Source organism: Passer domesticus, chromosome Z (assembly GCF_036417665.1).
Source record: "Passer domesticus isolate bPasDom1 chromosome Z, bPasDom1.hap1, whole genome shotgun sequence".
Lineage (NCBI taxonomy): Eukaryota > Metazoa > Chordata > Aves > Passeriformes > Passeridae > Passer > Passer domesticus.
In genome coordinates, this window is record NC_087512.1 from 63,659,757 (window position 1) to 63,684,675 (window position 24,919).

Consider the following 24,919-nt stretch of genomic DNA (forward strand, 5'->3'; position numbering starts at 1 on the left):
TCTCCTCTGGGCAGCACCCGTTTGTGACCTCAGGCGAGCCTGCCTCCAGCCTGGCTGCTCTGATCACCTCAGCCAAGCAAGCGCAGGATTGACTGGAGAGGAGACGCCCGCGCCTGAGGAGACCCTTGTGCCCCGCCAGCTCAGAGGGGGGAAAAGGGGATGTATCGCGTTTAGGCAGAGATTCCGCCATCCCCTGAGTCTTAAGAGGAGCTCTGCTGTAGATAGGAAATTTAGTGGTTGTGTAATTTTGTCAGTTTAGGTCTGTTCAATTTAAATCTCTTTTGGTTTTATTTTCATTTTCTCCAAAGATTAAATTCTAGAAATGTAGGCAGCGTAGGGGGTGACTTTTAAGGATCATAGAACCTAGATAGCTTAGATAATAGAGGATTGTTTAGCTTAGAAGAGAGGATTGTTAATTTAAGGAAGCTCTGGGGTATCTTTGAAGTAGAAATGAATGAACTGTGATAAAAATAATAATAGTAATAATAGTAATAATAATAATAATAATAATAATAATAATAATAATAATAATAATAGTAGTAGTAGTAGTAGTTAAGCTGTGAGAGGAAAAGCTGTGATGCTGGAGAAGTGCAACCTGCAGGTGCTAGGAGCTTTTGGCCTGAACAGGCCACCTGCAGGACAGGATGATGAAGAGGTAGAAGTAGTGAGGGAATACTTTATTTCAGCTGGAGTGACAATAAAACTCTAAACTATCCAGAGTGTTGTGAGACTCCTTTCCTTGCCATGCTGTAGCTAAGCTGGACAGTCCCTTTCAGAGGCCCAAAGAACATGTGGAGCTGAGCAGCTTTGCTGGCCTTAACTGGGCAAAGCAAGCGCAGGAGGACTGCAGAGGAGACGCCTGCGCCTGAGGAGGCCCTTGTGTCCCGCCAGCTCAGAGGAAGGAAAAGGGAATGTATTGGGTTTAGGCAGAGATTCAGCCACGCCCTGAGTTTTATGAGGAGCTGTGCCATAGATAGGAAATTGAATGCTTGCAGGTTTTCTTGGCTAAGCTGTATTTAGTCAGGCCTATAGAGCACAGAAAGCTTCATTCACGAAGCATTTCTTCGACAAGCGTCGAGTATTGTTGATGTAGGCAAGCTCAGAATTCTCCTTTAAGGAGAAATGAATGAATGGTCCTAAGAAGAATTAAGCTACCAGAGAAGGAGCTGGGATTCAGCAGATCTGGCCCAGGCACGTGCTATGAGCTATCAGAACTGAAGGACACCTGGAGGACAGAATGACGCCAATGAAGATGCTGAAGTAACCAGAAGACGCTCTGTTCCAGCCCTCGGTTTCAGCAGGACTGGCACTACAGCCCCTAAACCCTCCAGAGCCCTGCAATGTTGCCTTCCGTGTCAGGCTGCGCCTAAGCTGCTCAGTGCCTTGGAAGCTCCTGTGCGCTCCGGACGGGCTGTCCCGTCCAGGGCTTTGCGCTGCTTCCGAGCGGCCCAAGGCTCTCCCCCTTCACAGAGGGGCCCTGCCCCGCCCCACGCACCTCCTGACAGCCGCCCCACAAGGAGGGCTGAACGGGCACGTCCTCCTAACACCGCCCTCTCTTAAACCTTTGGGGCACCAAAGCGCTCTGCTCAAGGGCCTCTCAGGGCCTACACTCGGCTTTCCATGCTAAGGTGTCGCGCTTCCTTCTCTAAGCCCTACAATCGCCTGGTTGATGCCAGCTGACTTGGAAATGGGGAAAATGGGATGCTTTCAAATTGAGGCCACTCTTCTGGGTAACAACTGCAGTGTTTCAGCAACAGAATTTCAAGGTAATGCTGAGTCTTTCTGCAGTTGCCTTGAGTTTCAAATGCCACCCTCAGCATCTCAAGTGTGACGAGCCTCAAGTGTGGTGTGGTTTTGGATTTTTTAACTGTTTGAACTCTAATATGTTAGATTTTCCTATGTTATGAAAGGGTTTTTTCCACACCCCCCTGTTCCGTTTCAAAAATAGTTCTTCCCAGAGTTGCTGACCCCATATTTTCCCGCCCTTCCTTATGTCAATCCTCATGCCAATTCCCTTTGCCCCGCCCATACTTGTCAATCCTTCCTTGTCAATCCTCTAAAGCCGTTCCCTGCAGCTTGTCAATTAGGGTCTTGCTGTACCCCTTTGCCCAGAAAGTTCTGTGTCACTTATGCTGTTTCCTCTCCTCCCATTTGTGCATGATGTATTCACCCCTCCCTCCTTCTGCCTCATCAGTGTTATGTCAATGTAAGCCCACCCGATGCTCCTCCTTGCTAATCTCTAATTAGTTGTAGGCAGTCTCCTCCCGGGAGACTGCCCCCCTTTATAGACTGTTGTCGCCCCCTTCTCTAGGCTCTCTGCTGCGTGTGCTCCCTCCGAGATTGTTTCCTTGTATCATGCTGCCACTTCTCCCTCGGGAGAAGAATAAAGGTCTGGGAACTTTGCCACCAGAGGGTCCCTCTCTCCCTTTGTGTCACTCAGCGTCGAGGAGGAACCTCTCCGGGTGCCCACCTTCGGCCAGGCCAGGTGGAAGGGGAGGTTCCAGCCGAAAGGCCGAACCGCTACCCTGGGCCCCGGCTAAAGGAGCTGGAGGCGGGGAGCGGCCACTCGGTGGCGCCGCTCGGAGGAAAAGGGCTGGGCAGCTCGCCGCTTACGAGGCGCGCCCTCTCTGCCGGGATCCAGGCCGCGGCGACACGAGCCCCTTGTAAAGCACCATGTGTTCATGGTGCTGTCCACCAGCGGAGGACGTGTCTGTGCCGGGTCACCAGGAAAGCAAGCCAAGCCGGGGATCATTATTCCACGGGTGGACGGGGCTGATTTCCAGAGGAGTTGCGTGCACCTTTTTCCCCCTCCCACCGAGAACTTTTATTCCGCTTTCAAGACGCCCCCTGGGTCTACCTCAAGACTTTGACAGAGGAGGGAATGACTGCATCTCATTTTTACTGGGCTGTGGCTATCCAAGTTTCTGCAAGGCAGCATGGAGCCTGGGCAAACATCTGTCAGACTGCAGCTCGGCACTGTTCCAAAGGGGCCTCCTTTGGGCTGGGCATCTGCCGGCCATTGCAGAGCAGCGGGCTGCAGGCTGCTGCCAGATCTCCAAAGCAAGACAAGTGTGGCAGCCCAGCAATCACTGCGCGGCTCTTGTGGATGCTCTGAGCCTTTCCGTTGCCAGAGAAACAGCAAGCAGGACCAGAGGAGCTTTGCGTCAAGAGCTAAGCCGGCGTCTCCCTGCCACAAAGGGAGGTCAGGCTCCGAACCGAGTCAGAGCAAAGGTCAGCGTGCACCTACGTGCTCAAGAAGGAGCTGCACACTGCGATACTCCTGGAAATGTATTTCCTTTGCTTCTTTTGCACCCTGAAGGCCATTGAAGAAGTTAGGCTTTTCAGAAGCAGCTAAGGTGCCAGCCAGAAGAAGCAGACTTGCTTTTAGTGGGAGCCTTTGGGAGCACAAGTCACGTTTGCTTGGATTTTGTGGATGCCGCTTGGGCTGGCACATTTTCGCCGTTGCCCTGGGATGCCTTGAGCACTGGCCTATGGTCTGTAAGGCTTTTTTTCTGCTGCTTTATGACTGAGGAGAACTTCCCAGGCTTTGCTTTTGCCTCAGCTGTACTGAAGGCTGGGTTGCTGGGCACAAGCAGCCCAGAGCAGCTGCTATTGTGAGGTCAAGGGAGCGGTGCCACGTCACAGTGCTGTCAGCGCAGCCTTGTCCCGGTGCGCGCAAGGCCTGGCTGTCCAGAGCAGCTCTTGCGCTCGCTCCCTGCAGGAGGATCCTTGTGATCAAGGAGTTCTCAGCAGACGGCCTGCACCCCGAGAGGAGTCTTGGTTTTTCCCTTGGGTGGCATTCAGTGTGCAAACCCGCACGGCGCTGCTAAGATGATCCAGCAAGTCTGTGCCGCGGTTTGCACCGTCTTTTCTCTTGCTTATTCTGGCTACTACCTGACCCAGCTGACTCGTAAGTAAAGGTTTATTATCCTGGGGCTGGCATCACCTGCCTTTTGCTTCGCTCTGCTCTTTATGCCGCAGCAGCCACCGAGTTTATTTGGGAAGAAACTTGCCCCTAAGATGCCACCACTTTGGTAAATCTCCTGCCGGCAGCATCAGCTAGAAAGGGGGCATGTGTACTGGCGGGCGGGTGCAGAGTATTTGCAGTGTCACCCGCAGTGGCTGCGTGCCCTCCCCGGGAGAGTGCGTGGCAGTGGAGTCAGCCATTTCCTCAGCTTGCTGCTTCAGGCAAGACAACCTGCAAATTGCAGACTCTAAGGAGAGATCCTCAGAAGTACTTCTACAAACTCGGTGGTTCTCTCCAGGAGTGAAGGAAAGCAGCTCTTGCCCAAAATTCTGCCCTGAGAGGCCTTGGCTCTGTGACTTGACCCTTTCATGGTGTGCCAAGACAGCAATTCCCTTGGCCATGCAGCACAAACTCCAATCCAGATAGGGTTTGCTGCTGAACCCAGGAGCTGCTCCTGGCCTGCTTCAGCAGAGAGCTGCCACAGCAGCGAAGGGGCCCTGTGTGGAAACATTCCTGGGGTATCGTCTTCAGCCAACCGATGGCAATTAGTGCATGCCATTAAAAAAATTAAATAAATACAGATATATATATATAAAAAATCCAGGAAAGAGAAGAGGAAAATGCTGCTTGAGCTGTTGGGCACAACAGAAGCTGAGGCTGTCCAAGAGCCACCAGCATTTCCAGGGCCGTGTTTCTGTTTCTGTCCTGCAAAAGAGGCCCGAATGTAGACAGAGCCTACTGGAGTGTCCCTGTTGTTCTCTTGCTTGCTGTGGGAAAGAGCTGTTGCTCCTGGAGGCGTGTTGGGAAAGGGGAAATGCTCTCTGTTGGGACTGACTTGTGCTGTGGCGTTCCCAGCACAGGCACTTTCCTAAGGGCCTCTGGTTGCTTTTCCCTTGCTCGCTGCAGGTCACTTCACGCGCAGATGGAGGCAAGCCTGTCCTTTGGTGAGTGGCAAAGGAACCTCTGACCTTGCTGGCGTGTAAGAATTGTGCAGCAAGCTGTGAGCTTGGCCTGTTGCAGTCCAGTGTGGAGTGCCAGCGTGGGAGGCTGGAAGAAAGGCCAAGTGCCTGGTGGCGTCAGCAGTAGCAAGGGCAGCAGCGGCTCTCTCCTAATTTTCCAGTGAAGAGCCTTTCAAGAGATGCCAGGCAAACGTGACAGCTCCAAGGTGTCTTGCTGCTTCTAGCTAGCCTGGAAGCTCAAGTGCACAGCAAGATGAAGTACCACCACCTGAGTCAGCCCTCTTCTCAGGGTTTTCATGACTGGGAGTGCCACTTGTATCAAAGGCCATGATTTCCCCTGATTCTGGGTCCTTTCCCAGCTCAGTAGAAAGCAGCTCCTAAAGGATTGGCTGTTGCCCATGTCTCTCACTTCTGTGTGTCTGCAGGGCTCAGCAGCAGGGTCAGCACCTCCTCTGGCTCCCTCTCTTGTTGAGGAAGAGGCTGAAGAGGAGCAAAGGAGCACCAAGCCTCCACCTGCAGTCCCTCCACAGCCTGAACTTGCAGAGCCAGTAAGTGGCAGCTGAGGTTGGCGCTGCCTTTGGTGCAGAGGCAAGCTTCAAGGTTTGGATGAGCCAGCCCTTGGTACTTGTGGCTGAGGATGCTGGCGGCTGTGTGCCTGCCACGACGTAGTGGCTGCTTCAGCCAAGCCAGGCAGCCCTGGCCAGTGGGTTCTGACCTTTGACATTTAAGCATCACTTGGCTGCCATGCTGAGGGGGCCCGAGAATGTCTCTTGGCATCAGCCAAGAGGCAGCATCCAATTATTCCCAGGGTAGGAGTGAGCCCCTTGTGCCCACTGTCAGCCCCCTGTGCTCCGTCTGCGTGCCAGCGGACGGAGCGGCCCAAAGACGCGGTTGGCAGCCTTGCAGGATATTGGGCAGTCTCTGGACCCTGGAAGGGACACGCCCCTCTCTGTGGACTAATTAGCCTGAGGCACAAGGTCGACCGTGCTTCAGTTGTGCAGGGGCAGAGCAGAGTTTGGAGAGGAGGATCCTAGGCAGCTCTGCATTGTAAAGGGCGGCTGGGTCCCGCAGGGCTGGAAGGCAGCTGCGAAGGGCCTGAAGTCTGAAATACAACGGGAAATCAGTGCGGAACAGATGAGAGAAGGGACATGATCTGGCCTTCTGATCAGACAGTTGCATGCCAGCTCCGGGCTGATTTCACTGCCCAGGAAAGCACAGCAGGAGGAAAGCAACAAGGCTCTGGGGCCGTGCTCTGCTGTCTTGGTGGATCTTTGCAGCCCCATCGATACCTTGTAGCCAGTGTCTTGCAGAAAAGCCGAAAAAAAGGAGCAAGGAAGTGGCCAGGAGCTGCTGCACGAAAGCAGCCTTTGGGGTTTTGCCGTTGCCTTGGAGAAAGGCCCCAGCTGAAGAGGCCTGGCGCTGGCTGCCAGCCTCTTCCGACGGCCTTGCTTTTGCCCTGCGCTCTGCGGGGCATCTGTGCCAGCCACCCTTCTGACGGGCAATCCTTTCTTGTCCCAGCTCAACACAGGCTCTGCGATTCAACGTGCCGCTGGACCAGCACGGCCTGCAGCAGCCAGCTCTGCCCCCGCTGCCGGCACTTCGTGCCGCAGCGCAGCCCAGCAGCCCGAGACGAGAGAGGAGCAGGGCCTGAAGACACTGAGTACGTCTGGTGTATTTCTGGTGGGCCAGAGCAGCGTGTTGTCTGCGTGTCTCGGTGTGGGCTGCGCCAGACGTTCCCCCTGGGTCTCAGAGGCACTTAGGCCGCTCTGCAGAAGCTGTTCTTGCGCTCTGGGGCAGCGCGGGAGCGCTCAGGCTGTTCCTGCTGCCTCCGAGGGCAGCTGGGCCTGAGGGCTTGGCTCTGCCTGGGCTGCCTTCTGTGCCAAAGGCACAAGCAGAGATTGTTTGTGGTTGAGCAGAAGGGCTGGCACCTAGGCAGTGACTAGGCCCCAGGGAGCTCTCCGGCCCCAGCTCTTTCCTGGCTGTCGTTCTTCCTCCTCCTCCTCCTCCTCCGGCTCAGACACTTTGTGCTCCTAGGTGGCCCTGCCAGGGATGGTGGGTGTGACTGCAGAGGCTGCCAAGGCCTCTAGTTACCTCTCAGGGCCCAGTTCTTAAGGGCTCCTCATTTTGGCTTATCACATGAGATGCTGTGCTTGAAAGCAATCAAGTCCTTCTTGGAAAGGCCTCCGCCTGATGAAAGGTGGAGAAGATGGCCCTCCCACTTGCTGTTCTCAGCAGTTGGAAGCCAAGTGAGCACAAAGGGCCCAGAGCTGCCGCCAGTGGGGCTGCATTTGGCGTCGTCTGGGGAGCGGCGTCTCGGTGTGCAAGTGAGCGCCCTGCTCACTGCTTTTGTCTTTCAGGGAGCATCGTGAGTCTGGGCCAGCCAGTGAGCAAATACACGGCATTTGAAGAACTTGGGCGAGGGTAAGTGTGACGCCAGCTCATGTTCCAAAAGCGTGGGCCAGCTCTTTGGCTGGTGCAGTCTCAAGCGTCAAGTCAGGCAAGCTCCAAAGACAGAGGAAAGACTCTGGCTTTAGCTCCTGTCGCCTCCCAGGAGTGCTCAGTCAGAGCAATCCAAAGGCCTCCTCCAAGACAAGTTGATGCTGGCAATGTCCTGCTTGTAGCAATGAGGAGCAGGAAAAATGGAAAATGCCCTGCCCCTGCAGCTTTATGGCCAGAGGGAGCGCCTGGCCATCCAAGAAATGTCCGATTCTCCAAGACAGTGTTCTGACTATAAGTTTCCCCCCTTGTTTTACACACACACACACACACACACACGCATGCATGCACACCCACATAAGGAGAGAGTTCCCCGTTAGGTTGGGAAAAGACCTAAGTGGGTGTGTGCCTTGGTGATTTCCAGCAGCCCTTGCTCTTCACACTGGACCTTAGCGTCCCCTTGGACACCCTGGCCTGCGTGGCAGAAGGCTCTGGGCTGATGTGCTGTTGGCTGAAGGGACGCCGCAGCCAGGCATCCAGGCCGTCTGGAGAGATCTCCTGCCTGGGCTTGCTTTCACTGCCAGGGATAAAGGGCTTTTTCTGCTGCTGTTTTCTTCCTAGGGGTTTTGGCGCTGTTTATAAGGCCCTTGACACCAGCACAGGACAACAGGTAAAGTGCCAACAGCCCCAGCAGATTTTGCACCTCTGGAGCGCTTTCCTCGCTGCTGTGAGCTCTGCCTGGAGGCTTGGGTGCCCGCTCCATGTCTGCAGCAGAGGCTGTTCCTCTGCAGTACAGTCTTGGCTCAGGGTGGAGAATGCATTTGGGCTGGGCTTTGGTGCTTCTGCTGAGCTCGGCTGTCTAGTAGCAAGGCCGTTTTGGCACAGCTGGCCGCGTCCTTGCACGGGCACTGGCTGCGCGCTCCTTGTGATCGCGCGCCGGGTGCGTCTTCTCAAGTGAATGGTGGGCAATGTCATTTCAGGTGGCCATCAAGATCATGTCACTCCAAGAGGAGATGTCCGAGGAGCTGGCTGTCAATGAAATCCTGGTCCTGAGGGACAACAGGAATCCCAATATTGTCACCTACTTGGACAGGTTGGCCTATGCTCATGTCAGTGTAGCTTGAGATATTGCAAGGCAGAAGAGGCAATGCCCTTTGGTCACTGGAAGAGAATGGAGATCTTTAGGATTTCTCGACTCGTCTCCAGCGCATGGCAGGAGGTTGACCTGCTGTCCAACCATCTCTTCTGGCACATGTAGCTTGGAGAGCAGTTGCCAAAACCTGGGCCAGGCCCTCGGGTGAAGGAGCAGTGCAGCCCATTGCTCTGTCTCCATGCCACGCTTTTCTTCTTCCAGCTACCTGGTGGATGCGGAGCTCTGGCTGGCCATGGAGTTCATGGACGGCGGCACGTTGTTTGATGTGCTCAGGGCAGTGTACCTGGAGGAAGGACAGATAGGCGCTGTCTGTCGGGAGGTGAGGGATCCCGCTTGTGCTTCCCCAGGCCTGCCCTGCACGGTGCTTGTCAACTGCAGGGTAAAGGCAGCAGAGATTTCTTGCTCTCGGCTTTCTTTTGGTGCTGCTGTCACGACGCAGAGGAGAAAGAAGGGCGTCTGAGGTGAACTGCCTGCCAGTGTCCCCGCACTCCTTCGGCTCTGTTCTTGCACTCTTCCACACGCTCTGTCCTCTGGCGCTCGTGCTGGCTCCCTGGCTTCGTTTCCCTTGTTTCCTCTTCTCAGCTTTGCCTCTGAAAGTCTGCCTGCAGCCTGTCCGTCTTTCCTACATTCCATGCCACTGTGAGCAAGCATGCAGGTGGCAGAATTTGAAGCTAAGGGCAAAGAGATGTCCTCAGCTTCCAAGGATAGCATTGCAGCCCAGATGGCATTGGATTCTGGAACACATCTCACGTGCTGCTTCCTCCGCTGCTGCCACTAGGCTTCCACAAAAATCTTTGCCATGCCGCCTCCCAGGCCGAGGTGATGCGCTTCGTACCGAAGGCGGGTGGAACTTGTGGAAGGCCAGATGCCTTCGCTTTGAAATGCGGAAAACACTTCTAAGAGCCTTGAAGCATCAAGCTGTTCTTCTCGACAGCACCACGATGCTGCGGCCTCGCTCACAACTCCCTGCGAAAGCTGTCAGTCTCATCGAATCCTTTCCTTTCCAGCGGGCTGGAATCAGAGCCTGGATGTTAAGTTTCCCTCTCTCCTTTTTCTCTCTCAGTGCCTGCAAGGACTGCATTTCCTTCACTGCCGCCAAGTCATCCACAGAGACATCAAGAGCGGCAACGTTCTCCTGGGCATGGACGGAGCTGTCAAATTGGGTGGGTGTTTTGGTTCAGGTGCAGCATTGCCGGCACGCAGCGCATGTGAGGCTGCATTTTGGCGACTGCCACTGGCCCAGAAGCACTGCTTGGCCAGCGTGTGAATGGTGAGGGTGTTTCTTCAAGTGGCCAATGCCTTATTTCCCTGGCTCCAGCCACGTGGAAGGAGAGCTCAGCTGTGTTTTCAGCTGCATTCAGCATGGCCTTGTCAGGCTTGGAGTGGGCAATCCTTTTGCCTGGCTTGCCAGTGGTAGCTGGCCTTGACAGGCCTTGTTTTTGTCCTCAGCTGACTTTGGCCTCTGCGCTCAGCTCAGCCCTGAGCGCAGCAAGCGCAGCTCCAGCGTCGGCACTCCCAGCTGGATGGCACCGGAGGTGGTGCGAGGAGAAGCCTACGGCCCCAAAGTGGACATCTGGTCCCTGGGGATCATGGGGCTGGAAATGGTGGAAGGGGAAGCTCCTTACCAGAGGGAAGCCCGTCTCAGGGTAAGGTGCAGCTTAGAAAGGGGAGAGAGAGCTGCTGTGGCGAGGAAAGGAGCAGCTCGAGTGTCCTCTTCCATCCGTGTGCTGTAGGTTTTTGAACTGATAGAAAGGAACGGGCCCCCAAAACTGCAGAACCCCAGGCAGCACTCGGCTCTCCTGCGCGACTTCCTCCGCTGCTGCCTGCAGGCAGACCAGGACAGGCGCTGGAGTGCCCAGGAGCTCCTGCAGGTAAGGAAAAGCAAAGGGGCAAAAAGCCCTGTCAGCTGAGGACACCTGCAGGAAGGGATGCAGAGGAGCGTGGGCCACGGCGGCGAGACAGGTTACAGGACAGGAAGGCGCAGGGGGACCTGCTGCCCTCGGTCCTCTTGGTGTGTCTTTCTGGTAGCCCAGGAATGCTGCTGGAGCCCGTCAGGGTCTTGGAAAGTAAGGGTTCCTTTCTTTCTTGTTTCTCCTCTGGGCAGCACCCGTTTGTGACCTCAGGCGAGCCTGCCTCCAGCCTGGCTGCTCTGATCACCTCAGCCAAGCAAGCGCAGGATTGACTGGAGAGGAGACGCCCGCGCCTGAGGAGACCCTTGTGCCCCGCCAGCTCAGAGGGGGGAAAAGGGGATGTATCGCGTTTAGGCAGAGATTCCGCCATCCCCTGAGTCTTAAGAGGAGCTCTGCTGTAGATAGGAAATTTAGTGGTTGTGTAATTTTGTCAGTTTAGGTCTGTTCAATTTAAATCTCTTTTGGTTTTATTTTCATTTTCTCCAAAGATTAAATTCTAGAAATGTAGGCAGCGTAGGGGGTGACTTTTAAGGATCATAGAACCTAGATAGCTTAGATAATAGAGGATTGTTTAGCTTAGAAGAGAGGATTGTTAATTTAAGGAAGCTCTGGGGTATCTTTGAAGTAGAAATGAATGAACTGTGATAAAAATAATAATAGTAATAATAGTAATAATAATAATAATAATAATAATAATAATAATAATAATAATAATAATAATAGTAGTAGTAGTAGTAGTTAAGCTGTGAGAGGAAAAGCTGTGATGCTGGAGAAGTGCAACCTGCAGGTGCTAGGAGCTTTTGGCCTGAACAGGCCACCTGCAGGACAGGATGATGAAGAGGTAGAAGTAGTGAGGGAATACTTTATTTCAGCTGGAGTGACAATAAAACTCTAAACTATCCAGAGTGTTGTGAGACTCCTTTCCTTGCCATGCTGTAGCTAAGCTGGACAGTCCCTTTCAGAGGCCCAAAGAACATGTGGAGCTGAGCAGCTTTGCTGGCCTTAACTGGGCAAAGCAAGCGCAGGAGGACTGCAGAGGAGACGCCTGCGCCTGAGGAGGCCCTTGTGTCCCGCCAGCTCAGAGGAAGGAAAAGGGAATGTATTGGGTTTAGGCAGAGATTCAGCCACGCCCTGAGTTTTATGAGGAGCTGTGCCATAGATAGGAAATTGAATGCTTGCAGGTTTTCTTGGCTAAGCTGTATTTAGTCAGGCCTATAGAGCACAGAAAGCTTCATTCACGAAGCATTTCTTCGACAAGCGTCGAGTATTGTTGATGTAGGCAAGCTCAGAATTCTCCTTTAAGGAGAAATGAATGAATGGTCCTAAGAAGAATTAAGCTACCAGAGAAGGAGCTGGGATTCAGCAGATCTGGCCCAGGCACGTGCTATGAGCTATCAGAACTGAAGGACACCTGGAGGACAGAATGACGCCAATGAAGATGCTGAAGTAACCAGAAGACGCTCTGTTCCAGCCCTCGGTTTCAGCAGGACTGGCACTACAGCCCCTAAACCCTCCAGAGCCCTGCAATGTTGCCTTCCGTGTCAGGCTGCGCCTAAGCTGCTCAGTGCCTTGGAAGCTCCTGTGCGCTCCGGACGGGCTGTCCCGTCCAGGGCTTTGCGCTGCTTCCGAGCGGCCCAAGGCTCTCCCCCTTCACAGAGGGGCCCTGCCCCGCCCCACGCACCTCCTGACAGCCGCCCCACAAGGAGGGCTGAACGGGCACGTCCTCCTAACACCGCCCTCTCTTAAACCTTTGGGGCACCAAAGCGCTCTGCTCAAGGGCCTCTCAGGGCCTACACTCGGCTTTCCATGCTAAGGTGTCGCGCTTCCTTCTCTAAGCCCTACAATCGCCTGGTTGATGCCAGCTGACTTGGAAATGGGGAAAATGGGATGCTTTCAAATTGAGGCGACTCTTCTGGGTAACAACTGCAGTGTTTCAGCAACAGAATTTCAAGGTAATGCTGAGTCTTTCTGCAGTTGCCTTGAGTTTCAAATGCCACCCTCAGCATCTCAAGTGTGACGAGCCTCAAGTGTGGTGTGGTTTTGGATTTTTTAACTGTTTGAACTCTAATATGTTAGATTTTCCTATGTTATGAAAGGGTTTTTTCCACACCCCCCTGTTCCGTTTCAAAAATAGTTCTTCCCAGAGTTGCTGACCCCATATTTTCCCGCCCTTCCTTATGTCAATCCTCATGCCAATTCCCTTTGCCCCGCCCATACTTGTCAATCCTTCCTTGTCAATCCTCTAAAGCCGTTCCCTGCAGCTTGTCAATTAGGGTCTTGCTGTACCCCTTTGCCCAGAAAGTTCTGTGTCACTTATGCTGTTTCCTCTCCTCCCATTTGTGCATGATGTATTCACCCCTCCCTCCTTCTGCCTCATCAGTGTTATGTCAATGTAAGCCCACCCGATGCTCCTCCTTGCTAATCTCTAATTAGTTGTAGGCAGTCTCCTCCCGGGAGACTGCCCCCCTTTATAGACTGTTGTCGCCCCCTTCTCTAGGCTCTCTGCTGCGTGTGCTCCCTCCGAGATTGTTTCCTTGTATCATGCTGCCACTTCTCCCTTGGGAGAAGAATAAAGGTCTGGGAACTTTGCCACCAGAGGGTCCCTCTCTCCCTTTGTGTCACTCAGCGTCGAGGAGGAACCTCTCCGGGTGCCCACCTTCGGCCAGGCCAGGTGGAAGGGGAGGTTCCAGCCGAAAGGCCGAACCGCTACCCTGGGCCCCGGCTAAAGGAGCTGGAGGCGGGGAGCGGCCACTCGGTGGCGCCGCTCGGAGGAAAAGGGCTGGGCAGCTCGCCGCTTACGAGGCGCGCCCTCTCTGCCGGGATCCAGGCCGCGGCGACACGAGCCCCTTGTAAAGCACCATGTGTTCATGGTGCTGTCCACCAGCGGAGGACGTGTCTGTGCCGGGTCACCAGGAAAGCAAGCCAAGCCGGGGATCATTATTCCACGGGTGGACGGGGCTGATTTCCAGAGGAGTTGCGTGCACCTTTTTCCCCCTCCCACCGAGAACTTTTATTCCGCTTTCAAGACGCCCCCTGGGTCTACCTCAAGACTTTGACAGAGGAGGGAATGACTGCATCTCATTTTTACTGGGCTGTGGCTATCCAAGTTTCTGCAAGGCAGCATGGAGCCTGGGCAAACATCTGTCAGACTGCAGCTCGGCACTGTTCCAAAGGGGCCTCCTTTGGGCTGGGCATCTGCCGGCCATTGCAGAGCAGCGGGCTGCAGGCTGCTGCCAGATCTCCAAAGCAAGACAAGTGTGGCAGCCCAGCAATCACTGCGCGGCTCTTGTGGATGCTCTGAGCCTTTCCGTTGCCAGAGAAACAGCAAGCAGGACCAGAGGAGCTTTGCGTCAAGAGCTAAGCCGGCGTCTCCCTGCCACAAAGGGAGGTCAGGCTCCGAACCCAGTCAGAGCAAAGGTCAGCGTGCACCTACGTGCTCAAGAAGGAGCTGCACACTGCGATACTCCTGGAAATGTATTTCCTTTGCTTCTTTTGCACCCTGAAGGCCATTGAAGAAGTTAGGCTTTTCAGAAGCAGCTAAGGTGCCAGCCAGAAGAAGCAGACTTGCTTTTAGTGGGAGCCTTTGGGAGCACAAGTCACGTTTGCTTGGATTTTGTGGATGCCGCTTGGGCTGGCACATTTTCGCCGTTGCCCTGGGATGCCTTGAGCACTGGCCTATGGTCTGTAAGGCTTTTTTTCTGCTGCTTTATGACTGAGGAGAACTTCCCAGGCTTTGCTTTTGCCTCAGCTGTACTGAAGGCTGGGTTGCTGGGCACAAGCAGCCCAGAGCAGCTGCTATTGTGAGGTCAAGGGAGCGGTGCCACGTCACAGTGCTGTCAGCGCAGCCTTGTCCCGGTGCGCGCAAGGCCTGGCTGTCCAGAGCAGCTCTTGCGCTCGCTCCCTGCAGGAGGATCCTTGTGATCAAGGAGTTCTCAGCAGACGGCCTGCACCCCGAGAGGAGTCTTGGTTTTTCCCTTGGGTGGCATTCAGTGTGCAAACCCGCACGGCGCTGCTAAGATGATCCAGCAAGTCTGTGCCGCGGTTTGCACCGTCTTTTCTCTTGCTTATTCTGGCTACTACCTGACCCAGCTGACTCGTAAGTAAAGGTTTATTATCCTGGGGCTGGCATCACCTGCCTTTTGCTTCGCTCTGCTCTTTATGCCGCAGCAGCCACCGAGTTTATTTGGGAAGAAACTTGCCCCTAAGATGCCACCACTTTGGTAAATCTCCTGCCGGCAGCATCAGCTAGAAAGGGGGCATGTGTACTGGCGGGCGGGTGCAGAGTATTTGCAGTGTCACCCGCAGTGGCTGCGTGCCCTCCCCGGGAGAGTGCGTGGCAGTGGAGTCAGCCATTTCCTCAGCTTGCTGCTTCAGGCAAGACAACCTGCAAATTGCAGACTCTAAGGAGAGATCCTCAGAAGTACTTCTACAAACTCGGTGGTTCTCTCCAGGAGTGAAGGAAAGCAGCTCTTGCCCAAAATTCTGCCCTGAGAGGCCTTGGCTCTGTGACTTGACCCTTTCATGGTGTGCCAAGACAGCAATTCCCTTGGCCATGCAGCACAAACTCCAATCCAGATAGGGTTTGCTGCTGAACCCAGGAGCTGCTCCTGGCCTGCTTCAGCAGAGAGCTGCCACAGCAGCGAAGGGGCCCTGTGTGGAAACATTCCTGGGGTATCGTCTTCAGCCAACCGATGGCAATTAGTGCATGCCATTAAAAAAATTAAATAAATACAGATATATATATATAAAAAATCCAGGAAAGAGAAGAGGAAAATGCTGCTTGAGCTGTTGGGCACAACAGAAGCTGAGGCTGTCCAAGAGCCACCAGCATTTCCAGGGCCGTGTTTCTGTTTCTGTCCTGCAAAAGAGGCCCGAATGTAGACAGAGCCTACTGGAGTGTCCCTGTTGTTCTCTTGCTTGCTGTGGGAAAGAGCTGTTGCTCCTGGAGGCGTGTTGGGAAAGGGGAAATGCTCTCTGTTGGGACTGACTTGTGCTGTGGCGTTCCCAGCACAGGCACTTTCCTAAGGGCCTCTGGTTGCTTTTCCCTTGCTCGCTGCAGGTCACTTCACGCGCAGATGGAGGCAAGCCTGTCCTTTGGTGAGTGGCAAAGGAACCTCTGACCTTGCTGGCGTGTAAGAATTGTGCAGCAAGCTGTGAGCTTGGCCTGTTGCAGTCCAGTGTGGAGTGCCAGCGTGGGAGGCTGGAAGAAAGGCCAAGTGCCTGGTGGCGTCAGCAGTAGCAAGGGCAGCAGCGGCTCTCTCCTAATTTTCCAGTGAAGAGCCTTTCAAGAGATGCCAGGCAAACGTGACAGCTCCAAGGTGTCTTGCTGCTTCTAGCTAGCCTGGAAGCTCAAGTGCACAGCAAGATGAAGTACCACCACCTGAGTCAGCCCTCTTCTCAGGGTTTTCATGACTGGGAGTGCCACTTGTATCAAAGGCCATGATTTCCCCTGATTCTGGGTCCTTTCCCAGCTCAGTAGAAAGCAGCTCCTAAAGGATTGGCTGTTGCCCATGTCTCTCACTTCTGTGTGTCTGCAGGGCTCAGCAGCAGGGTCAGCACCTCCTCTGGCTCCCTCTCTTGTTGAGGAAGAGGCTGAAGAGGAGCAAAGGAGCACCAAGCCTCCACCTGCAGTCCCTCCACAGCCTGAACTTGCAGAGCCAGTAAGTGGCAGCTGAGGTTGGCGCTGCCTTTGGTGCAGAGGCAAGCTTCAAGGTTTGGATGAGCCAGCCCTTGGTACTTGTGGCTGAGGATGCTGGCGGCTGTGTGCCTGCCACGACGTAGTGGCTGCTTCAGCCAAGCCAGGCAGCCCTGGCCAGTGGGTTCTGACCTTTGACATTTAAGCATCACTTGGCTGCCATGCTGAGGGGGCCCGAGAATGTCTCTTGGCATCAGCCAAGAGGCAGCATCCAATTATTCCCAGGGTAGGAGTGAGCCCCTTGTGCCCACTGTCAGCCCCCTGTGCTCCGTCTGCGTGCCAGCGGACGGAGCGGCCCAAAGACGCGGTTGGCAGCCTTGCAGGATATTGGGCAGTCTCTGGACCCTGGAAGGGACACGCCCCTCTCTGTGGACTAATTAGCCTGAGGCACAAGGTCGACCGTGCTTCAGTTGCGCAGGGGCAGAGCAGAGTTTGGAGAGGAGGATCCTAGGCAGCTCTGCATTGCAAAGGGCGGCTGGGTCCCGGCAGGGCTGGAAGGCAGCTGCGAAGGGCCTAAAGTCTGAAATACAGAGGGGAAATCAGTGCGGAACAGATGAGAGAAGGGACATGATCTGGCCTTCTGATCAGACAGCTGCATGCCAGCTCCGGGCTGATTTCACTGCCCAGGAAAGCACAGCAGGAGGAAAGCAACAAGGCTCTGGGGCCGTGCTCTGCTGTCTTGGTGGATCTTTGCAGCCCCATCGATACCTTGTAGCCAGTGTCTTGCAGAAAAGCCAAAAAAAAGGAGCAAGGAAGTGGCCAGGAGCTGCTGCACGAAAGCAGCCTTTGGGGTTTTGCCGTTGCCTTGGAGAAAGGCCCCAGCTGAAGAGGCCTGGCGCTGGCTGCCAGCCTCTTCCGACGGCCTTGCTTTTGCCCTGCGCTCTGCGGGGCATCTGTGCCAGCCACCCTTCTGACGGGCAATCCTTTCTTGTCCCAGCTCAACACAGGTTCTGCGATTCAACGTGCCACTGGACCAGCACGGCCTGCAGCAGCCAGCTCTGCCCCCGCTGCCGGCACTTCGTGCCGCAGCGCAGCCCAGCAGCCCGAGACGAGAGAGGAGCAGGGCCTGAAGACACTGAGTACGTCTGGTGTATTTCTGGTGGGCCAGAGCAGCGTGTTGTCTGCGTGTCTCGGTGTGGGCTGCGCCAGACGTTCCCCCTGGGTCTCAGAGGCACTTAGGCCGCTCTGCAGAAGCTGTTGTTGCGCTCTGGGGCAGCGCGGGAGCGCTCAGGCTGTTCCTGCTGCCTCCGAGGGCAGCTGGGCCTGAGGGCTTGGCTCTGCCTGGGCTGCCTTCTGTGCCAAAGGCACAAGCAGAGATTGTTTGTGGTTGAGCAGAAGGGCTGGCACCTAGGCAGTGACTAGGCCCCAGGGAGCTCTCCGGCCCCAGCTCTTTCCTGGCTGTCGTTCTTCCTCCTCCTCCTCCTCCTCCGGCTCAGACACTTTGTGCTCCTAGGTGGCCCTGCCAGGGATGGTGGGTGTGACTGCAGAGGCTGCCAAGGCCTCTAGTTACCTCTCAGGGCCCAGTTCTTAAGGGCTCCTCATTTTGGCTTATCACATGAGATGCTGTGCTTGAAAGCAATCAAGTCCTTCTTGGAAAGGCCTCCGCCTGATGAAAGGTGGAGAAGATGGCCCTCCCACTTGCTGTTCTCAGCAGTTGGAAGCCAAGTGAGCACAAAGGGCCCAGAGCTGCCGCCAGTGGGGCTGCATTTGGCGTCGTCTGGGGAGCGGCGTCTCGGTGTGCAAGTGAGCGCCCTGCTCACTGCTTTTGTCTTTCAGGGAGCATCGTGAGTCTGGGCCAGCCAGTGAGCAAATACACGGCATTTGAAGAACTTGGGCGAGGGTAAGTGTGACGCCAGCTCATGTTCCAAAAGCGTGGGCCAGCTCTTTGGCTGGTGCAGTCTCAAGCGTCAAGTCAGGCAAGCTCCAAAGACAGAGGAAAGACTCTGGCTTTAGCTCCTGTCGCCTCCCAGGAGTGCTCAGTCAGAGCAATCCAAAGGCCTCCTCCAAGACAAGTTGATGCTGGCAATGTCCAGCTTGTAGCAATGAGGAGCAGGAAAAATGGAAAATGCCCTGCCCCTGCAGCTTTATGGCCAGAGGGAGCGCCTGGCCATCCAAGAAATGTCCGATTCTCCAAGACAGTGTTCTGACTATAAGTTTCCCCCCTTGTTTTACACACACACACACACACACACACACACACACACACACGCATGCATGCACACCCACATAAGGAGAGAGTTCCCCGTTAGGTTGGGAAAAGACCTAAGTGGGTGTGTGCCTTGGTGATTTCCAGCAGCCCTTGCTCTTCACACTGGACCTTAGCGTCCCCTTGGACACCCTGGCCTGCGTGGCAGAAGGCTCTGGGCTGATGTGCTGTTGGCTGAAGGGACGCCGCAGCCAGGCATCCAGGCCGTCTGGAGAGATCTCCTGCCTGGGCTTGCTTTCACTGCCAGGGATAAAGGGCTTTTTCTGCTGCTGTTTTCTTCCTAGGGGTTTTGGCGCTGTTTATAAGGCCCTTGACACCAGCACAGGACAACAGGTAAAGTGCCAACAGCCCCAGCAGATTTTGCACCTCTGGAGCGCTTTCCTCGCTGCTGTGAGCTCTGCCTGGAGGCTTGGGTGCCCGCTCCATGTCTGCAGCAGAGGCTGTTCCTCTGCAGTACAGTCTTGGCTCAGGGTGGAGAATGCATTTGGGCTGGGCTTTGGTGCTTCTGCTGAGCTCGGCTGTCTAGTAGCAAGGCCGTTTTGGCACAGCTGGCCGCGTCCTTGCACGGGCACTGGCTGCGCGCTCCTTGTGATCGCGCGCCGGGTGCGTCTTCTCAAGTGAATGGTGGGCAATGTCATTTCAGGTGGCCATCAAGATCATGTCACTCCAAGAGGAGATGTCCGAGGAGCTGGCTGTCAATGAAATCCTGGTCCTGAGGGACAACAGGAATCCCAATATTGTCACCTACTTGGACAGGTTGGCCTATGCTCATGTCAGTGTAGCTTGAGATATTGCAAGGCAGAAGAGGCAATGCCCTTTGGTCACTGGAAGAGAATGGAGATCTTTAGGATTTCTCGACTCGTCTCCAGCGCATGGCAGGAGGTTGACCTGCTGTCCAACCATCTCTTCTGGCACATGTAGCTTGGAGAGCAGTTGCCAAAACCTGGGCCAGGCCCTCGGGTGAAGGAGCAGTGCGGCCCATTGCTCTGTCTCCATGCCACGCTTTTCTTCTTCCAGCTACCTGGTGGATGCGGAGCTCTGGCTGGCCATGGAGTTCATGGACGGCGGCACGTTGTTTGATGTGCTCAGGGCAGTGTACCTGGAGGAAGGACAGATAGGCGCTGTCTGTCGGGAGGTGAGGGATCCCGCTTGTGCTTCCCCAGGCCTGCCCTGCACGGTGCTTGTCAACTGCAGGGTAAAGGCAGCAGAGATTTCTTGCTCTCGGCTTTCTTTTGGTGCTGCTGTCACGACGCAGAGGAGAAAGAAGGGCGTCTGAGGTGAACTGCCTGCCAGTGTCCCCGCACTCCTTCGGCTCTGTTCTTGCACTCTTCCACACGCTCTGTCCTCTGGCGCTCGTGCTGGCTCCCTGGCTTCGTTTCCCTTGTTTCCTCTTCTCAGCTTTGCCTCTGAAAGTCTGCCTGCAGCCTGTCCGTCTTTCCTACATTCCATGCCACTGTGAGCAAGCATGCAGGTGGCAGAATTTGAAGCTAAGGGCAAAGAGATGTCCTCAGCTTCCAAGGATAGCATTGCAGCCCAGATGGCATTGGATTCTGGAACACATCTCACGTGCTGCTTCCTCCGCTGCTGCCACTAGGCTTCCACAAAAATCTTTGCCATGCCGCCTCCCAGGCCGAGGTGATGCGCTTCGTACCGAAGGCGGGTGGAACTTGTGGAAGGCCAGATGCCTTCGCTTTGAAATGCGGAAAACACTTCTAAGAGCCTTGAAGCATCAAGCTGTTCTTCTCGACAGCACCACGATGCTGCGGCCTCGCTCACAACTCCCTGCGAAAGCTGTCAGTCTCATCGAATCCTTTCCTTTCCAGCGGGCTGGAATCAGAGCCTGGATGTTAAGTTTCCCTCTCTCCTTTTTCTCTCTCAGTGCCTGCAAGGACTGCATTTCCTTCACTGCCGCCAAGTCATCCACAGAGACATCAAGAGCGGCAACGTTCTCCTGGGCATGGACGGAGCTGTCAAATTGGGTGGGTGTTTTGGTTCAGGTGCAGCATTGCCGGCACGCAGCGCATGTGAGGCTGCATTTTGGCGACTGCCACTGGCCCAGAAGCACTGCTTGGCCAGCGTGTGAATGGTGAGGGTGTTTCTTCAAGTGGCCAATGCCTTATTTCCCTGGCTCCAGCCACGTGGAAGGAGAGCTCAGCTGTGTTTTCAGCTGCATTCAGCATGGCCTTGTCAGGCTTGGAGTGGGCAATCCTTTTGCCTGGCTTGCCAGTGGTAGCTGGCCTTGACAGGCCTTGTTTTTGTCCTCAGCTGACTTTGGCCTCTGCGCTCAGCTCAGCCCTGAGCGCAGCAAGCGCAGCTCCAGCGTCGGCACTCCCAGCTGGATGGCACCGGAGGTGGTGCGAGGAGAAGCCTACGGCCCCAAAGTGGACATCTGGTCCCTGGGGATCATGGGGCTGGAAATGGTGGAAGGGGAAGCTCCTTACCAGAGGGAAGCCCGTCTCAGGGTAAGGTGCAGCTTAGAAAGGGGAGAGAGAGCTGCTGTGGCGAGGAAAGGAGCAGCTCGAGTGTCCTCTTCCATCCGTGTGCTGTAGGTTTTTGAACTGATAGAAAGGAACGGGCCCCCAAAACTGCAGAACCCCAGGCAGCACTCGGCTCTCCTGCGCGACTTCCTCCGCTGCTGCCTGCAGGCAGACCAGGACAGGCGCTGGAGTGCCCAGGAGCTCCTGCAGGTAAGGAAAAGCAAAGGGGCAAAAAGCCCTGTCAGCTGAGGACACCTGCAGGAAGGGATGCAGAGGAGCGTGGGCCACGGCAGCGAGACAGGTTACAGGACAGGAAGGCGCAGGGGGACCTGCTGCCCTCGGTCCTCTTGGTGTGTCTTTCTGGTAGCCCAGGAATGCTGCTGGAGCCCGTCAGGGTCTTGGAAAGTAAGGGTTCCTTTCTTTCTTGTTTCTCCTCTGGGCAGCACCCGTTTGTGACCTCAGGCGAGCCTGCCTCCAGCCTGGCTGCTCTGATCACCTCAGCCAAGCAAGCGCAGGATTGACTGGAGAGGAGACGCCCGCGCCTGAGGAGACCCTTGTGCCCCGCCAGCTCAGAGGGGGGAAAAGGGGATGTATCGCGTTTAGGCAGAGATTCCGCCATCCCCTGAGTCTTAAGAGGAGCTCTGCTGTAGATAGGAAATTTAGTGGTTGTGTAATTTTGTCAGTTTAGGTCTGTTCAATTTAAATCTCTTTTGGTTTTATTTTCATTTTCTCCAAAGATTAAATTCTAGAAATGTAGGCAGCGTAGGGGGTGACTTTTAAGGATCATAGAACCTAGATAGCTTAGATAATAGAGGATTGTTTAGCTTAGAAGAGAGGATTGTTAATTTAAGGAAGCTCTGGGGTATCTTTGAAGTAGAAATGAATGAACTGTGATAATAATAATAATAGTAATAATAGTAATAATAATAATAATAATAATAATAATAATAATAATAATAATAGTAGTAGTAGTAGTAGTTAAGCTGTGAGAGGAAAAGCTGTGATGCTGGAGAAGTGCAACCTGCAGGTGCTAGGAGCTTTTGGCCTGAACAGGCCACCTGCAGGACAGGATGATGAAGAGGTAGAAGTAGTGAGGGAATACTTTATTTCAGCTGGAGTGACAATAAAACTCTAAACTATCCAGAGTGTTGTGAGACTCCTTTCCTTGCCATGCTGTAGCTAAGCTGGACAGTCCCTTTCAGAGGCCCAAAGAACATGTGGAGCTGAGCAGCTTTGCTGGCCTTAACTGGGCAAAGCAAGCGCAGGAGGACTGCAGAGGAGACGCCTGCGCCTGAGGAGGCCCTTGTGTCCCGCCAGCTCAGAGGAAGGAAAAGGGAATGTATTGGGTTTAGGCAGAGATTCAGCCACGCCCTGAGTTTTATGAGGAGCTGTGCCATAGATAGGAAATTGAATGCTTGCAGGTTTTCTTGGCTAAGCTGTATTTAGTCAGGCCTATAGAGCACAGAAAGCTTCATTCACGAAGCATTTCTTCGACAAGCGTCGAGTATTGTTGATGTAGGCAAGCTCAGAATTCTCCTTTAAGGAGAAATGAATGAATGGTCCTAAGAAGAATTAAGCTACCAGAGAAGGAGCTGGGATTCAGCAGATCTGGCCCAGGCACGTGCTATGAGCTATCAGAACTGAAGGACACCTGGAGGACAGAATGACGCCAATGAAGATGCTGAAGTAACCAGAAGACGCTCTGTTCCAGCCCTCGGTTTCAGCAGGACTGGCACTACAGCCCCTAAACCCTCCAGAGCCCTGCAATGTTGCCTTCCGTGTCAGGCTGCGCCTAAGCTGCTCAGTGCCTTGGAAGCTCCTGTGCGCTCCGGACGGGCTGTCCCGTCCAGGGCTTTGCGCTGCTTCCGAGCGGCCCAAGGCTCTCCCCCTTCACAGAGGGGCCCTGCCCCGCCCCACGCACCTCCTGACAGCCGCCCCACAAGGAGGGCTGAACGGGCACGTCCTCCTAACACCGCCCTCTCTTAAACCTTTGGGGCACCAAAGCGCTCTGCTCAAGGGCCTCTCAGGGCCTACACTCGGCTTTCCATGCTAAGGTGTCGCGCTTCCTTCTCTAAGCCCTACAATCGCCTGGTTGATGCCAGCTGACTTGGAAATGGGGAAAATGGGATGCTTTCAAATTGAGGCGACTCTTCTGGGTAACAACTGCAGTGTTTCAGCAACAGAATTTCAAGGTAATGCTGAGTCTTTCTGCAGTTGCCTTGAGTTTCAAATGCCACCCTCAGCATCTCAAGTGTGACGAGCCTCAAGTGTGGTGTGGTTTTGGATTTTTTAACTGTTTGAACTCTAATATGTTAGATTTTCCTATGTTATGAAAGGGTTTTTTCCACACCCCCCTGTTCCGTTTCAAAAATAGTTCTTCCCAGAGTTGCTGACCCCATATTTTCCCGCCCTTCCTTATGTCAATCCTCATGCCAATTCCCTTTGCCCCGCCCATACTTGTCAATCCTTCCTTGTCAATCCTCTAAAGCCGTTCCCTGCAGCTTGTCAATTAGGGTCTTGCTGTACCCCTTTGCCCAGAAAGTTCTGTGTCACTTATGCTGTTTCCTCTCCTCCCATTTGTGCATGATGTATTCACCCCTCCCTCCTTCTGCCTCATCAGTGTTATGTCAATGTAAGCCCACCCGATGCTCCTCCTTGCTAATCTCTAATTAGTTGTAGGCAGTCTCCTCCCGGGAGACTGCCCCCCTTTATAGACTGTTGTCGCCCCCTTCTCTAGGCTCTCTGCTGCGTGTGCTCCCTCCGAGATTGTTTCCTTGTATCATGCTGCCACTTCTCCCTCGGGAGAAGAATAAAGGTCTGGGAACTTTGCCACCAGAGGGTCCCTCTCTCCCTTTGTGTCACTCAGCGTCGAGGAGGAACCTCTCCGGGTGCCCACCTTCGGCCAGGCCAGGTGGAAGGGGAGGTTCCAGCCGAAAGGCCGAACCGCTACCCTGGGCCCCGGCTAAAGGAGCTGGAGGCGGGGAGCGGCCACTCGGTGGCGCCGCTCGGAGGAAAAGGGCTGGGCAGCTCGCCGCTTACGAGGCGCGCCCTCTCTGCCGGGATCCAGGCCGCGGCGACACGAGCCCCTTGTAAAGCACCGTGTGTTCATGGTGCTGTCCACCAGCGGAGGACGTGTCTGTGCCGGGTCACCAGGAAAGCAAGCCAAGCCGGGGATCATTATTCCACGGGTGGACGGGGCTGATTTCCAGAGGAGTTGCGTGCACCTTTTTCCCCCTCCCACCGAGAACTTTTATTCCGCTTTCAAGACGCCCCCTGGGTCTACCTCAAGACTTTGACAGAGGAGGGAATGACTGCATCTCATTTTTACTGGGCTGTGGCTATCCAAGTTTCTGCAAGGCAGCATGGAGCCTGGGCAAACATCTGTCAGACTGCAGCTCGGCACTGTTCCAAAGGGGCCTCCTTTGGGCTGGGCATCTGCCGGCCATTGCAGAGCAGCGGGCTGCAGGCTGCTGCCAGATCTCCAAAGCAAGACAAGTGTGGCAGCCCAGCAATCACTGCGCGGCTCTTGTGGATGCTCTGAGCCTTTCCGTTGCCAGAGAAACAGCAAGCAGGACCAGAGGAGCTTTGCGTCAAGAGCTAAGCCGGCGTCTCCCTGCCACAAAGGGAGGTCAGGCTCCGAACCCAGTCAGAGCAAAGGTCAGCGTGCACCTACGTGCTCAAGAAGGAGCTGCACACTGCGATACTCCTGGAAATGTATTTCCTTTGCTTCTTTTGCACCCTGAAGGCCATTGAAGAAGTTAGGCTTTTCAGAAGCAGCTAAGGTGCCAGCCAGAAGAAGCAGACTTGCTTTTAGTGGGAGCCTTTGGGAGCACAAGTCACGTTTGCTTGGATTTTGTGGATGCCGCTTGGGCTGGCACATTTTCACCGTTGCCCTGGGATGCCTTGAGCACTGGCCTATGGTCTGTAAGGCTTTTTTTCTGCTGCTTTATGACTGAGGAGAACTTCCCAGGCTTTGCTTTTGCCTCAGCTGTACTGAAGGCTGGGTTGCTGGGCACAAGCAGCCCAGAGCAGCTGCTATTGTGAGGTCAAGGGAGCGGTGCCACGTCACAGTGCTGTCAGCGCAGCCTTGTCCCGGTGCGCGCAAGGCCTGGCTGT

At 54.7% G+C, this 24,919-nt stretch overlaps 2 protein-coding genes and 1 long non-coding RNA gene across 3 annotated transcripts; all 3 read left to right on the plus strand.

Moving 5' to 3' along the window:
• Positions 1–3,690: 3,690 nt before the first annotated feature.
• Positions 3,691–5,457, plus strand: LOC135289729 (uncharacterized). The gene is made up of 3 exons (XR_010352452.1): positions 3,691–3,910; positions 4,874–4,911; positions 5,352–5,457. It is a non-coding gene; the product is annotated as an uncharacterized LOC135289729 (long non-coding RNA).
• Positions 5,458–6,946: 1,489 nt separating this feature from the next.
• On the plus strand, positions 6,947–10,697 carry LOC135291248 (serine/threonine-protein kinase PAK 3-like). The gene is made up of 8 exons (XM_064405283.1): positions 6,947–7,347; positions 7,984–8,032; positions 8,343–8,455; positions 8,717–8,834; positions 9,579–9,678; positions 9,965–10,161; positions 10,249–10,386; positions 10,620–10,697. Exons 1-8 carry the CDS (start codon positions 7,133–7,135, stop codon positions 10,695–10,697), a joined length of 1,008 nt encoding a protein of 335 aa, XP_064261353.1. The 5' UTR covers positions 6,947–7,132.
• Positions 10,698–14,301: 3,604 nt separating this feature from the next.
• Positions 14,302–21,324, plus strand: LOC135291249 (serine/threonine-protein kinase PAK 3-like). Its single transcript, XM_064405284.1, has 9 exons — positions 14,302–14,521; positions 15,485–15,522; positions 15,963–16,085; positions 18,970–19,082; positions 19,344–19,461; positions 20,206–20,305; positions 20,592–20,788; positions 20,876–21,013; positions 21,247–21,324. Exons 1-9 carry the CDS (start codon positions 14,443–14,445, stop codon positions 21,322–21,324), a joined length of 984 nt encoding a protein of 327 aa, XP_064261354.1. The 5' UTR covers positions 14,302–14,442.
• The last annotated feature ends 3,595 nt before the right edge of the window (positions 21,325–24,919 follow it).